This window comes from Giraffa tippelskirchi, chromosome 7 (assembly GCF_054371585.1).
Source record: "Giraffa tippelskirchi isolate mGirTip1 chromosome 7, T2T-mGirTip1v1.2.pri, whole genome shotgun sequence".
In the NCBI taxonomy this organism is placed as follows: domain Eukaryota; kingdom Metazoa; phylum Chordata; class Mammalia; order Artiodactyla; family Giraffidae; genus Giraffa; species Giraffa tippelskirchi.
Window position 1 is genome coordinate 115,120,864 of NC_137281.1, and position 16,138 is coordinate 115,137,001.

The 16,138-nt window shown below is 36.1% G+C and overlaps 1 protein-coding gene across 36 annotated transcripts in view; it reads right to left on the reverse strand.

Annotated features, from left to right (window-relative positions):
- Positions 1-16,138, reverse strand: part of TCF12 (transcription factor 12) — a 395,492-nt gene that overhangs the window by 193,457 nt on the left and 185,897 nt on the right. For 27 of the 36 annotated variants that reach the window (XM_081510130.1, XM_081510129.1, XM_081510124.1 and 24 more), the window contains one exon: positions 9,041-9,143. In XM_081510130.1, coding sequence (XP_081366256.1) covers positions 9,041-9,143 — 103 coding nt within the window. Of the gene's footprint in view, positions 1-9,040; positions 9,144-14,869; positions 14,920-16,138 lie in introns of all 36 variants that reach the window. The other 9 variants (XM_081510140.1, XM_081510139.1, XM_081510137.1 and 6 more) reach the window with 1 other exon arrangement.

A 16,138-nucleotide genomic window follows, 5' to 3' on the forward strand; every position in this document is an offset into this window, starting at 1 on the left:
TTTGTGTTTAATGTGCTCCTATCTATCTTGTCTAAATATCCAGATGTGCATGTATGCATGCATGCATGTGCACACATACATATCAAGAGTAAAAAAACACTGCACTTAATCTTGTCATTAAAGGATTGCACATTTCAATTCCTTGAAACTATTAATATGTATGAAAAAAAATAAAAAGTAGATGAGATTCATTGGTGTAACCATATTTCATGTCATGTAAACCTGAGAAACGTTTATAAAAATGACCACATAAATAGAACACTACATTTTCCTAAATCTTTCAGGTGAAAGAGAGCCTTAAATTGAAGATGAATAGGATATCAAGTCAGAAATCTTCTCAAACATAACACATTAAGCCCTGTATATGAAAAATTCTAAATATATATTCTATGTTGTCATGTTAGTCACTCCATTGTGTCCAACTCTTTGCAACTCTATGAACGGTAGCCTGTCAGGCTCCTCTGTCCATGGAATTCTCCAGGCAAGAGTGGATTGCCATTTCCTTCTCCAGGGGATCTTCCCGACCCAGGGATCAAACCTTTTTATATATATCTTATATATTCTATAAACTGTAATAAAAATCCATAATTTACATTTATTTTACAAAAAATGTTGAGCTACAAGCTAGAGAATGTGGTAACATTTTTATTGCATACATCTTTGGGGATGTCCCCCAGTTGGGAGTGCAGATCCTCACTAAGGCAACAGTACTATTCTGATGACTGTGCCATTCTCACCTTATCCTCTCATCATGGGTTCTTTCTCCACAGCGATTCTCTGAAGATTTCTCTCTGAAGAGCAGCCTCACTGCCACATCACCAAACTGCCTAAGTTTTCCTTTTCCCTCTCCTAATGTGGTAGGTTCAATTCACTACAGCTACAGTTTCATACTACTATTTTGAGAAATAGATTTTAATTTCCAGAGGTATAGAAAAGTAAGGGAATAATAGGGTTTCAGATAAGGAAATCTGACATTTGCCTTAAAAAGCAACTTTTAATATCACATTTGAAAACAAAACAACAGGAAAATAACTCACCTAATGAGTAACTTACCATTCTGTATCGAGACAATGAAGCCCTGGAATTTTATAAATAATTTACCACCACCACAACCACCAATCACCATGTCTGGATATTAAAAAACAAAAACAAACAAAAAAAACCCCAAAACAATCCTGGTTCATTCCACACAATTTCAAGTATATGATTTATTATCTTATCAAAAAATTGACAGTGTTGCTGTTTAATTTTTTAGAGGGGGGGTAAATTGTCTAGAACAAGATTGGCAAACTACAGCCAGCAGAGCAAATCCAGGCCACCAACTGTTATTTTTGCAGCTCATGAGCTAAAAATAGTTTTTCACATTTTTAAATGGTTATATAAGTACCTACATAGTATCACTGATTTTGCCTTCTGGGCTGTAAACACTGAACTATTTACTATCTGGCTTCTTGCAAAAAAAAAAAAAAAAAAGTTTGTTAACCCCTGATCTCAGGATCAGTACAGAAAAATATGTAATAGAAATTAATAAAATTTATAACTATAATTAAAACTAATTAATTTAATTTGCTATAAAGTGGCCTTGAACTCTACTCCCATTTAATTGTGACTCCCTAGAAATTTCATATAATCTGGGGAGTGTGACAACTCTCTAGAGGTATTCTCAAAGTGAAAAACAAGTATGCAACTTAAGAATGACTGTTACATACTTCACCACACTACACCATGCATATGCCACTAGCCAAAAAATATCTTTAAGAGGACAGTATTTACTGAAAATATAGTAATATATACAAGAAAGCTCCCCCATACAGGTAGAACAGCAAATACTGCTAATCTTAAAAACCTAAAATTCCAAGTAACAACACCACCAAAACAAATTCAACCCAGAAGTCAGAAAACATGAGCTATGAAAAGCAAAATCTGAGGGTTCTGGAAGGGGAAAACATGTACACCCACGGTGGATTCATGTCAATGTATGGCAAAACAAATGCAATATTGTAAAGTTAAAAAATAGGTAAATAAACTAATTAAAAAAAAAGAAAAGCAAAATCTGAATTAAGAAAAAAAGAAATAAGCTGAGATGTGAAGGTGATAACAAAATTAGTGGACACTAAAATTAAGCAAGTTTTTTGAGGGACTTTAATTAAAATGTGAGGCTTACTAATTAGCAATACCACAGTACAACAACTATTCAACTGAATGATAACTACCATGAATACCTCAAACAATAAACATTTCTATAACTGAAGCCAAAGCAATTCAGGATATGCTTTCAAATTTTTTAAAAATTCACTTTCATCTGGTAGCTAATTAAAGCTTCCACAAACATTGTGACCACTAACCAACCAAGGACTAAGCCTTCACTTTGAAAACTACCAGAATTTTCAAGGTACAAGGAGTACCAGGCACACATCTTCCCTACTCCCAGTCCTTATAACAATCACATATCTTTCAACACTCCCAATTGAGAACCACTGAGCTAGATGACCTCTAAGATCCATTCCAGAGCAAATAATTCTATGAGACTTTTAGTTAATACTTAATTAGCATTTGTTTTTAACAAAATACTCAGAAAACCTATAGTAAATGATATTAGTTCAGTTCAGTCGCTCAGTTGTGTCCAACTCTGTGACCCCGTGAATTGCAGCACGCCAGGCCTCCCTGTCCATCACCAACTCCCGGAGTTTACCCAAACCCATGTCCATTGAGTCGGTGATGCCATCCAACCATCTCATCCTCTGTTGTCCCCTTCTCCTCCTGCCCCTAATCCAGCATCAGGGTCTTTTCCAATGAGTTAACTCTTTGCATCAGGTGGCCAAAGTACTGGAGTTTCAGTTTCAACATCAGTCCTTCCAATGAACACCCAGAACTGATCTCCTTTAGGACGGATATTATTATAACCATAAGCAGTGAATCTGAAGCATTACCACATCAAAGACACAGTTTGATGCTGATGCTCTAGGACTTTTCCTAATCAAAACAGTGTCGCAAATACTCATGTGTGCCATGGTGTGGTTCTGAGATTATACACATCAAGGAAAACTGTCAGGTTTACAAAAGTTCCTTAATAAAAAAGTGTAATGCTTTTGTTCTCCAGTAACCAAGCAGCCACAGCCTCTGTCACCCATCCCACTACAAGCAGAACTCAGAACATCCTCAGAATTCAGATTCAGTTGTTGAGAATCAGACACAAACAATAGGAAGACTCAAGGAAGAATCATTTAACAGATCTATGCCACTGATCCATTATGAAATTGTGCAGATCACTGAAGATTACTGTTGACCACAGAGCATATATACACAAGTGATGATGAACAAATGAACTGGGTAAATAAATAAAAATAAAGGTGATCATCTTTACATAAGTCAGTGGAGATACCATTTTGCAAGGTTGCAGAGTTAAGCCAACGTTGTGGCCTTGTGAAAATATTCACTAAAGACCAGATAACTTAGAAAAAATATCAGTGAGATATGAGTCAATGGCATTGTTGGTCAATCTTTTGCTAAAAAAACCATGAAAAGTGAAAAGTGAAACTGTTAGTTGCTCAGTAGTGTCCGACTCTGAGAACCCATGGACTGTAGCCTCCCAGGCTCCTCTGTCCACGGGATTCTACAGGCAAGAATACTTGAGTGGGTTGCCATGCCGTCCCCCAGGGGATCTTCCTGACCCAGAGATACAAAGCAAATACAAAAGAAATTCACTGAAAGCCGAATACCATGTAAAAGACTGAAAATTTCATCAAGTGTGACCCCATGAACTGTATAATCCAGGGAATTCTCCAGGCCAGAATACTGGAGTGAGTAGCCTTTCCCTTCTTCAGGGAATCTTTCCAACCCAGGGATGGAACCCAGATCTCCCACACTGCAGGTGATTCTTAACCAGCTGAGCCACAAGGGAAGCCCAAAGAATCCTTTAAATCAACACAAAAGCCACTGATGGATTAGGACCTAACTGAATTAAGAGTCAGTTAATAATTGAAGAGAAAATTAACAAGGTTCAAATGTGAAGTAAAGGACATTTTCTATATTACCATAAAATTTTTCTGAAGAAAAAAATACACTAAAAAGTTCAACAATTAATTCTTTGCTCACTTAAAATATAGTGGATAATATAAATTTTGCTTTATTCATATTACTTTCTAATTGAAGCTTTTGTTTTCAAAATAAAGCTCTAATCAAATATTTTCCCCTCTATCTTCTGAAATCTTGGCATCTCTTTTCAGCAATTATTTACTTCTTTTATATACATCACTCCAGGACTAATTACTCATAGATAAAAGGGACCTGGGTCTACACAGGAGTACCCTTGAAACTCTGAAACCTTTTTCAATGTCAGGTATTAGTTTGGTCTCTCCTAGACTGGGCAAAAAGGAAACCATTAGCTCATCTCAGGTTACAGGAATGGTTTCAGAAAGAACTGCTATGAAGTCATTTTAATTATGAAAAGAGGCTGCTTTTCAGACTGAAGATGCAGGGTAGGGGCATGGAAAGAAATTATTTCTGGAACAGAGTAGTTACAAATAAAGTGCATCTATGCACTGAAAGAAAACATCCCAAACCACTAAGGATAAGGTAACCTGTAATAGGGCTTCCCTGGTGGCTCAGACAGTAAAGAATCTGCCTGAAAGGTAGGAGACCTGGGTTCAATCCCTGGGTCGGGAAGATCCTCTGGAGGAAAGAACGGCTACCCACTGCAGCAGTGCTCAGTCACGTCCAACTCTTTGCGACCCCATGGACTGTAGTCCACTAGGATCCTTTGTCTGTGGGATTTTCCAGGCAAAGATACTGGAGTGGGTTACCATTTCCTTTTCCGGGAATCTTCCTGACCCAGGAATTGAACCCACATCTACTGCATTATCAGAAATGGCAACCCATTCCACTATTCTTGCCAGGATAATCACATGGACAGAGGAGGCTGGCAGGCTACAGTCCGTGGGGTCGAAGAGTCAGACACAACTGAGCATGCATGCACACACACCTCTACCACAACCTACAAATATGTCCCAGTGTGTGCTCCATGGAAAACTAGTTCCCCCACAGGGTGATGATGCTTTTTTATTTTAAAAGACTTCTGTGCATCGTCTGAATCTGGAATGTGATGGGCTGAACACAAATAAGCTACCCCGGTTTTCCCCAGTGTCTTTAATATTTCAAAGTACAATCTGAATCTCTAAAAGGGGACATGTGATATATTGCTTCCCAAAGTTATGTCACTATGAACTTTTCTTCATTATTACCTCTCAAAAGCTGTGTCTCCATACTTATAGTTTAAGAAAATGGTGAGCTAGTAAAACCCTGAAGGCATTACATAGAAAGAACCAATACTTTATATGCCTAATGTGCCTAATGGAACGAATACCTGATTGGGAGTCAGAGGACATGGGTTCTACATGTTGTTTTACCACTTACTGACTCTATGTCCTCAGGAAAAAACCCACAATTTTCTTGCACCTTAGTTTTATCATTTGCACAAAACCAATTATAATTCTAGTTGTAGTCTTTTCCAGGGCTGAATAAAATATATTACATAAGGTTATAGAAATAATAAAATTCTAGAGCTACAGAAACTTTTTAGACTATTCAGCAAAACCTTACCTGAAAGATAAAGGTTATTTTTCAAGATCTGAATTACAATCCAGATCTTTTAACTCTCAGCCCTGTACTTTTTCTATACTACCACATGCTGTTTCTGGTTTTTAAGAGATAAAAATACTAACCAAACATCTCTAGAGGCAAAACAGGCCTCAGAAAGGAACACAAAAGGTGTCAGAAAAAAGGAAAACAGAGGGTACTATCTTAAGTTTACCGTTGACAACACAGCGCACAATGTCTAAAATAAGTAAAGCTTTAAACAGGAAAGCTTTAAATAAGTAAAGCTTAAAATAAGTAAAGCTTTAACAGACATGGGAGATAGACAAGTAAGAGCAGTTTACAGTAACTTGGAAACCAAAGGGAGGCAATTCTATAAAGTAATTTGCCTCTATGTCTAATTAATAAAATGGTCCTACCATCACCAAAAATACATCTGATCAACAATAGGTAAAGGGAAGCAAATATTACTGAAATCAGTGAAGCGCCTAAGAGTAGAAAAATGGACCAAAGTTGGAAGAGGCTAGAAGTAAATAAGACAATTTGGTGATACTACTGCAATTCACTGCTCTGCAGTTTTACTACAATACAGAAATGCTTGATGCTAATTACTTAGTGATATGCCAAAAGGATGTACTTATTTTACTTGAAACATAAGAAAGAAACTCTTTTCCATACTGACAAATCAACAGGATAATTCTGGAATTCATTAAAAAGAAACACTAACTGATCCAACATAATAGCTTTCCTTCCTGTGTAAAATGCTTCAAAATATCTAAATGAATATAGAAGTGCATGTTTCTGCGGCAAATTGTTCATTATTGAATCATTATCAACCCTTGTTAGGAAAAATTTCTCATTTTTGCAATGTACAAAATCATTAAAATGTTTGAGAGCTCTATCATGAAAGATAGTAGCACTTTACAATCCACTATTTCTTCAGGCAAATGTGCTTATTATGGCTGAACATAATACAAAAAACAACATTCCCTAGACGTACAATTTCACTCCCCCCCACCCCCGCTTAAATGGTGTTTTTACATGTTGACAGCAATGATGAAATATGTTACTGCTTTCCAGTTAGCTGTAACTGTTTCTCAGCACTCATCATTCACAGAATCACTCTGAAGGTTTTACCTATTATGATGATTAGGTATCAACAGTTCCAAATGCTGCTAACACTGCCATGCACATCTTAGTCCTGCTTTAATACTGCAGGTTTTCAGCCTGAAAATTCCCCTAAAATTATCAAATGGCTAACAAAGTGAATCTATCCGCTGTAACTCTACTGAGTGCTACAGACCCACCTTCTAGGGTACTAGTTCAATTCAACTCACACCAAGTGGGATTAACTGCTGCTGTCTGGAGCTGCTCCACATTTTCACTTTCATGCATTGGAGAAGGAAATGGCAACCCACTCCAGTGTTCTTGCCTGGAGAATCCCAGGGACAGCAGAGCCTGGTGGGCTTCTGTCTACGGGGTCACACAGAGTCGGACACGACTGAAGCGACGCAGCAGCAGCATTTGCCAAAGCTAGCTATTGTCATGCAGATTGCTTAGACTCAACAGTTAGATATCACATTTGATCACTTTTACTAAAAATAAAAGGAAGGAAGTGTAGTAAATCAGATATTGCCTAGATCACTGCAATTCTTTTGAGCATATCTGTCTAATCTTTCAAGGTCATTCCCCCTTTCTTAAAAGAAAATTAACATTTTTAAGATTAGATAGTTAAAGTGTACAATGAAAATGTACCCTCACAATTTTAAGCCACTTTTGCTCAAAGCTACACTAAGGATGCAATTGTAAAGAGTCAGCTCTATAAGCTAAAAACGAAAGGAAGAATATTAATATAAAAAAGGGCAATTTCTGAGTTTTCACAATTCAGTTATACACCTAATTAAGAAAGCTTAGTTCAATGTAAAATTACAAAAATACTGCCTATAGTTTGGTCTACCACACTTACTATAAATTAAACACTACTTGGGGAAAAGATATACTACAAAAGGAAACTGTTTGGAGTATCACATCTATTTTACTTTGATAGCAAGTTCAATAAAAAATTTAAAAGATAATTAATTATAAATTAATAATTAATTTAAAAGTTTTCCCTAGCCTAATGCAAGGATAATTATTACGTTCTCTATTTAATTCTGATTTTTACCTAGATGATAATATATTTAATACCAGGACTCTCAGTTTCATTTGTGTTGAAACAAACTGCCATTCTAAATACAATTTTTACCACTGATTTTAGTCTTGTGTCATACTCAATGATTCTGGCTTTAAAATGGTAACTGCCTTAGGCAAAATTCACATCAGAATCTGTCTCCACCATACTTTATGGAGGATAAGGGAAATAAACAAAGACTGTGCAAAATAAAACCATTTATAAAGAAATTGCCAACCATCAGGATTTTGGATTTGGGTAATCCACTTAGATTAGCATGGCTGTGTCTTAAAAGGACAATTCTAAGATCACAATATAGGTCATGTCCTTAAGAAATAGAATAAGTAATGAAATCAATGTCAATTACACAAACCTTCCATATTAACATGACGCCACTGACAACCAGTAAGACAGATTAAATAAAGCTTTTGTAATGTGCTTAGCCCCAGCATAAACAAGAAGGAAAAAATAATGTCATAAAACGGATTCTTTTGAATCAGGTTCTGCATAAAGGTTAAAGTATCACTTAAAAAAAGAGCGGCATCCAAACTTGCAGAAAAAATTGAGGGCTTCTCATTTCAGATTGAATAGCTATAAACTTTGATACAAGAAAGAGAGAGCGGAGGGAGTGAGAGGAAGGGAGGGCAGGTTTGCAGGGAGTAAGGGGAGATACAAAGAATGGTTAACTTTAAAGGTTATGCCAAAAATAATCAGTTTTAGGCGGTGGGTAATGTCATTCAAAATGCAAATTTACTACAGAAAAAGAAGAAATTTTAAATCCCCAATATGAACCAAAGTGCTTAAAACAAATGCTGCAATATTTAAATGTACTATTAAGTTTTTATCAAACTGTCAAAAGAAATATTGCCTAACATGAATAAAATTTGCCTAAAATCACTGCTGTGTCATATTTTTATTTACCACATACATACAACTGTTAAGACAAATAGTAAATTAAAAACAAATGTCTCTGAAATGCTTCTCTGCCCAGAAGGTAGAAAACATATAAACCTTGGTGTCACAGACACTGCCAACACTGACAGTTAAAACACTGCTGCTTCCTTTATTGATAGCAATGACAATAAAGCTCTAAGAGAAGGACCCACATTTCTGAACGCTTGCCCCCCAAACTTGGCTGAACAAAGAAAGCCCAGATGCCCCTAGAAACTTAGGAAGTTTCTTTTAGATACTTATGTGTCCTTCTTGGACAAGGGGATAAAAAAAGTCTATGATCCAAGAGGCTTTGTAAAGACTACTTGCAGAGAATTACCAACTTACCCATTAGATTTGAGTTCATGAAAGGTGTTGGGGACAAGCCTTCGTGGGCCCCTAAACGACTGTCATTCAAGTGATCACTGTAATGAGGGCTGTCTGTAAAACCCTAGAGGGGGGGGAAAAAAAAGACCGGAGTATTAAAAAGATTATTTGGCAGTCCTGCTAATTGAGCATAATGACACTCATCTAATTAATATACAGACTTACAAATGGTCATTCCTAACCAAGTTTCTGGTTCATTACTTGAAAAACTAAACAGAAGTGCTGCTTTTATTCTTTTTAAGATTTTAAAGTCAAAAAGTTTCTTTATACATTTTAAAGAAAATTAGCCCTATGATCTCTTTATATTCCAAAAAGTAAAATTCTAAATGGATGAACTAAGAACGTATACTTATAAGTTATAATAAACTAGAAAAACATTTATCCTCCTTTCTCTGCCTCTATACCCTATCAATGAAAGGTTGGGCAATTATAAGATTTACTTAAGATGTTAAAAATACTCGAAAATCAATATACTAGAAATGAATCCTTTCCTAAATGGCAAACAAGTATTTAGTAAAAGAAGATCTGCTTATATTCCTTTTAATACTAGTATAATAACTCTATATACTGAACCATGTATACTCTTATACAAACTGAGCCATGTAAAATAGAAAACACGCACATAGTTAATTTAAATTCTTAAGAATTTAAAAAATGAAACTGCAAACACTATGAAAACAATAAAGCTAGTGCTATTATTTCACAATAGCTGTTACTAAATTTATCCTTATAACTTAAAACATGGTTTTTAAAAGCAAAGGAGCCTAAAAGATACCAAAGTTTACAAATAAAGTAAGTGTTACAAAGCTCAGTGGATTAAATAACTGTTCTGGTTCTCAGATTCTTATACATACTAAGCACAGCATCACCTCCAAAATCATACTTTCTATACGAGGTTTTGAAATCTACTTAAAGTGTAGGTGGTACCTACCCTTTTGCCAACTTAAAGCAATTTTAGTAAAGATCAGAAAATCTTACAAGAGGCCCAAACAAGAACAAAAACTCACTGCCTTGGCTCACAGAAGCCACCCAGAATCCCCTGGGACTATAAAATCATCAATCACTGAACATTTATCATTACCCAGACTGCAGGCTAACATTCAAGAAAACATTAATGGGGCTGAAACAGCCCTCACTATCTTTGCAGGGATGCTGTCAGTTCAACCAAAGGGCTAGGAATTGAGGGCTAAATAACTGTCAAATCATTACAATTGCTTATGGATGCATGTCACAACTCCTTCTGCTATTCTGTTTAAAACTAATCTGCTGGGAGTGCTAACTCCCAAATGAATCTTTGTTTCATTTTTATCTATTTTAGAATCACTGATACACATGTGACAGACATTCAAAAAGAATATTGGTGACATTTACAACTTGGTTATGACTAACAAAAGTGTCCTCTGGTAACCACAACCAGAGTCCTGTCTGTCACAGCCACGTGGAGCAGGAGCTATATACAAAACAGGATGGCTCCTGGCTAAGGTCACTCCTTGGAGTTTACTTTTGTTGCTTAAAATTAAACACTCTTGAAGTGTTAAGTGACATCCTACTGTCTCACATTTATCTCAGTGTTTTCCTCTGCCACTCCCTCCCACTGTCATTCTTAGGTAGAGAGTCAAATAAGACAATGAAGCTTACAAAAAACTCACTGAAATATTGCTTATCATCATTAAATAACTATTACTCTTGAAAAATGCCAAAAGAAATGCATTTGTAGGTCATCCATGCTGTTCACACTTCAATTCAATGTTAAAGGATAATAAAAGATTAATTTTGTATATTCTCAGTTCTCTTCATCCTTGAAGTATAATAAAAAGAACTTTTTCCCTTCATGACTATAAAAATAAAAACATTTAAAAATTTTAAAACTCTAAAGTACAAGTAAATAAATCTAAGTTTCAGAGTATCATCAAATGACTGTATACACATTAACTTTATACATCACATATATTGCAGTTAAGCAAAGACTCTAAGCCCCTATTAATATATGTTCAGAAAACACAATTATTTTTCTATCAACCATAAACAAATAACAGTAAGTACTATCTATTATCCATGTGCACCCACATATAGCAGGGTACAGTACAGAAGTTACACAAGATTATATCTTAGTCTACTAATAAAATCTGAGATTGTCATATTATACCACAGAGGATCTATAAACCTGTGTCATCAGATACAAGCAAGATTTGAATATGGGCCCTCAGTATCTGTTTACTCATAAACATACACTATTAACCAATACATCAAATTTCAGTAAGTCATAATTTCATTCATATAAGATAAAAATTAAATAAAAATTTGAGTATTTTTTTTAAACCTCAAAGCTTCATCTTGGTGCACAGAATTTTTGAAAAGCCACAGCCTAAAAGAAAGGAATCTTCATCCATAGATGCAAAGATGATGGAGGATGGAACAATGAAACTGGACTTTAAATGTTGGTCAGTTTTAGATCTATGTATGCCAAGTGATAGCCACTCAGTTGTGTTAGACTCTGCAACCTCATGGACTGCAGCCTGCCAGGCTCCTCTGTCCATGGAATTCTGCAGGCAAGAATACTGGAGTGGGTTGCCATGTTCTTCTCCAGGAATGTATGCCAAGACCTTACTTAAAAAACTGGGACTGGCCACTATTTGAGACTATTCTTATCATTGCTTCCTCATAGTGGAAGTGATACTCACCCAGAAAATAACTTTTAGGGAACCAGGATGAAAAGTTACAAAACAATTAAATAAGATCAGTTCCAGAAAATGTACATAGGTATTTCTCAGTCAGCATGTTAATTGTGTCAACTAGCTGGGTAATACCTACAACAGTGCTTTGCAAACCTCAATGTTCATATGCACTGACTAGTTCAGTTCATTTCAGTCGCTCAGTTGTGTCCAACTCTTTGCCACCCCATGGACTGCAGCACACCAGGCTTCCCTGTCCATTGCCAACTCTCGGAGCTTGCTCAACCTCATGTCCATAGAGTCAGTGATGCCATTCAACCATCTCATCCTCCGTCGGCCCCTTCTCCTCTTGCCTTCAATCTTTACCAGCATCAGGGTTTTTTCCAATGAGTCAATTCTTCACATCAAGTAGCCAAAGTATTGGAGTTTCAGCTTCAGCATCAGTCCTTTCAATGAATAGTCAGGACCGATTTCCTTTAGGATGGACTGGCTGGATCTCCTTGCAGTCCAAGGGACTCTCAAGAGTTCTCCGACACCACAGTTCAAAAGCATCAGTTCTTTGGCACTCAGCTTTCTTTATGGGCCAACTCTGACATCCATACATGAATGTTGGAAAAGTCATAACTTTGACTAGATGGACCTTTGCTGGCAAAGTAATGTCTCTGCTTTTTAATATACTGTCTAGGTTTGTCATAGTTTTTCTTCCAAGGAGCAAATGTCTTTTTAATTTCATGGCTGCAAGTCACCATCTGCAGTCATTCTGGCGCCCAAGAAAATAAAAGTCTGTCACTGTTTCCATTGTTTCCGCCACTATCTGCCATGAAGTGATGGGACCAGATGCCATGATCTTAGTTTTCTGAATGTTGAGTTTTAAGCCAGCTTTTTCACTCTCCTCTTCCAGTTTGATTCCACATTTATAACCAACTGGTGATGGTTATGCTTACTTATCCTTGCACCACACTTCTAGCAGCAAAAACCTAGACAATCTAGAAATAAAGATCTTTTTCATATATAGAAAGGAAAAACTCAAGTCTACAAAGGTGATAGCTGAGTTCACCCCGCCCCAACCCCACTAATCAGAACTACATTAAAACATGGTAAGTTTCCAGGTAAGCAAAAATTAGGAGGAAATACCAAAGTTAACATAAAAATCTAAAGCAATTAGAGTAACATAATATTTTTATACATGTAGTTAAGTACTCATCCACTTAGTTTTCAGTAGAAGATAGATGTCAAATAGAGCTTTAATGAAAGAAATGAGCTGGCTGACCAAGAGTTTAAACAGCAGACCCCTTAAGTACCAAAGAGCATGGATGTCTATTAGAAAGAAGGGCAAAAGGTATAATGCTGAATGGAGTTGATAGAAAAGCAAGGAAGGAAGCAGAATAGCCAGAACATCAAAGGGCAGGAGAAAATGATCAGAAGGTGACTGCAAAGAGGGAAAGGTTGGCGTAACAAGAAAGGAACAAAAGCCAAACAAGCAACTGTTAAAATGGAGCCCAAGGAAATCAGTCAAATGGTACCGAACAATGAATGCTTTTTCAATTTTGGAATATAAAGTAAATCAGTGAGATCATTAAATACAGAACTCTCACGATGCATATTTTTAACTGATAGAGCATCACTGTGGTAATAAAAGGGGGCCAAACCTGACCCCCTGGAGCTCCTAATTAAGATCCCAAATTCTGGGAAATGGTTTTACCATGAAAATAGATAATAATCTCATTAATAAAAATGAGATTTTCATACATGAGATGATAAACACTACATTATGGAGGGCCAAGCAGAACCATCAGATTCATCTATCATAGTAGCTTTTTAGCCAAAGTATGCTAACCACAAAAATATTTTGCAACACACCCTTAAAAAACTGTTTCTGCCTTACAATAAAAATGGAAAGCACTCAAAATATAAATCACTCATAAAATCAGTTGATACACAGAGTTTACAAAAACTGTTCATTCTGTATTTAATATCTAAATTACAATGTTTAATTTCCAATTTTTAAATACTCCCATCTATGAATGCCTAACACTTCATAAAAGGTTTAATATTATGAAGTATATTCTACAAAATAGTTCACACTTTTCTCTATGTTCATTTTATGGTACAGAATTTAGAAACTTTAATCCTTGCCACATTAAGACAACAATCAATTTAAGCTGCTATCCTTTTAAAACTAATTTAAACAGCACATAAGCAAACCAATCTTTTGTTCTATCAGAAACAAAACAGGGCTTCCCTGGTGACTCAATGGTGAAGAATCCACCTGCTAATGCAGCAGACATGGGTTCAATCCCCAATCTGGGAAGATCCCACGTGCCCTGGAGCAAAGTAAGCCCGTATGCCACAGCTATTGAGCCTGTGCTCTAGAGCCCAGGAGCTACAACTTCTGAGCCCATGTGCCACAACTACTGAAGCCCATGAACCCCAGAACCTATGCTCTGCAAGAAGAGAAGCTACCACAATGAGAAGTCCAAGCATCACAACCAGAGAGTGGGCCCTGCACGCCACAACTAGAGAAAAGCCCACCAGCAACCAAGACCTAGCACAGCCATAAATAAATAAACAAAATGATTAAAAAACAAAGCAGCTAGTGCAATTTACACAATACTGATCTCCCCTCCTCTGACTCCTCAAAAATACAAGAACTTTTTTGGCTGCCCAATGTTTTAAATAGCTCTTTTAAAAATTTTATTTTACTCAACCAGTAAATATGGCATAATCACCAGAGAACTCTCCCAAGAAGTGTTTTTTCTAAACCATGTGGCTATTTCTTTGTATGAAAACCACTGTCTTATCCTATTTTAAAATATTGTTTTCAATTCTTTTCAATAGATAAAAAGGGATAGGGAGGGGGAAAGGCTCTTTCAATAAAGATTTACTTTCTCAGAAAAGCTTTCCCTGACCCTAACCAAACTGGGTGAACTCACTTTGGGCTCCCATAGCAGCAAGCATTTCCATCATATCACTGCTCACATTTACTGAATTTATCTATTTAATTATCCATTTAAATTATACCATAATTATGTTATAATTGCACAGTATAGGTATAGTGGATAAACGTGGAATTCTTGGAGCCAGACTAACAGGCCTGCATTTCATCTTTGCCACATACCAGCTGTGTGACTTGAGACAAAGTAACATTTCTTGCCTCAGCTTCTTTATCTGTAAAATAGGGATAATAATAATATATTTATCTCACAGGTTGTTATACAGATTAAATGAGTTTTTCTATGTGCAACACAATATATGCTAGCCATTATTATTATCATCTCAGTTAGAGATGGTTATGTCTTACAAATTCTGAAAAGGCAGGCACCATTGTTTCTTTTTCTCACAATTACATCCCAGAACAATGTTTGTCACATACATAGCAAGTGCTCAGTAAATGACAGATGGATGAGAGGGTTCAGTTGCTAAATCCTTAAAATGCTGTAGGGCTTCGGATATCATAAAGGTTCAATCAGTTTTTCCATAGAACACCCAATAACTAGCAGAAAGAAAGTTGATAAGGTGCTAGCTTATCTAACTGGACTGAGCAAATAACCACAGATTTTTGGTATTCAAAGAGCCACAAGATTTCATACCAAGTATTGAAATCCTATAGCTCTAAGTGGCCAAAACTAGTATAGTCAGCCAAAAGTCGTTAAGATACCAGAGAAAACTCAGAATGAGGCCTGATATAAATGAATGGTCACACTTCAAAGAGATGTAAAAACAGAAATAAAAATAAGAAATAACATGAAATTTAAAAGAGAAAAAAAGTGTACTTACTGTATTTCTTGACTTACTCCTATGACAGACAAGGAAATAAATGTCTAGGTATATAAAGTTATAGTTTTTAAATCCTTTAAAGTGTCTCTTTCAGTTAAATATCTGATCACAATAGTTTGTTCCCTGAAAGTAGCAACTGTGTCTATATCACTTATTATCCTATCACTAGTGACAGGGACATTAACAAACACATAGTATGTGACTAACGAAATCTGTTCATTTAATGAATGAAGGAAAAATGAACAATGCTCTCAGTTAATCAATCAGGTCTACCTCCAAAAGAGCTACTTAATAATCAATACATTACGGTTTTGCTATTCTTAAACAGAGCAGGTGTTAGTAATAAAATTTCTTGATAGATCTGGGTTTTGTCATCCAGATCCATGAGTTCCTAAAAGGCAACAAAGTTTTATTCCTTTTTATCACTACAAAAGAGACCAGCACAGAACTTCATATGCAAACTAAGAGCTTAAGTTTTTCTTGAGAGGATGAATAATCTCTCCAGGTAACTTTTTCTTTATGAATGCTAAGAAGTGCTTTCACAGAATTACCAAAACCTCAGGCTGAAGAGCAAGTCTTGAACTACCACGGGTGGGAAGATAAGAAGAAT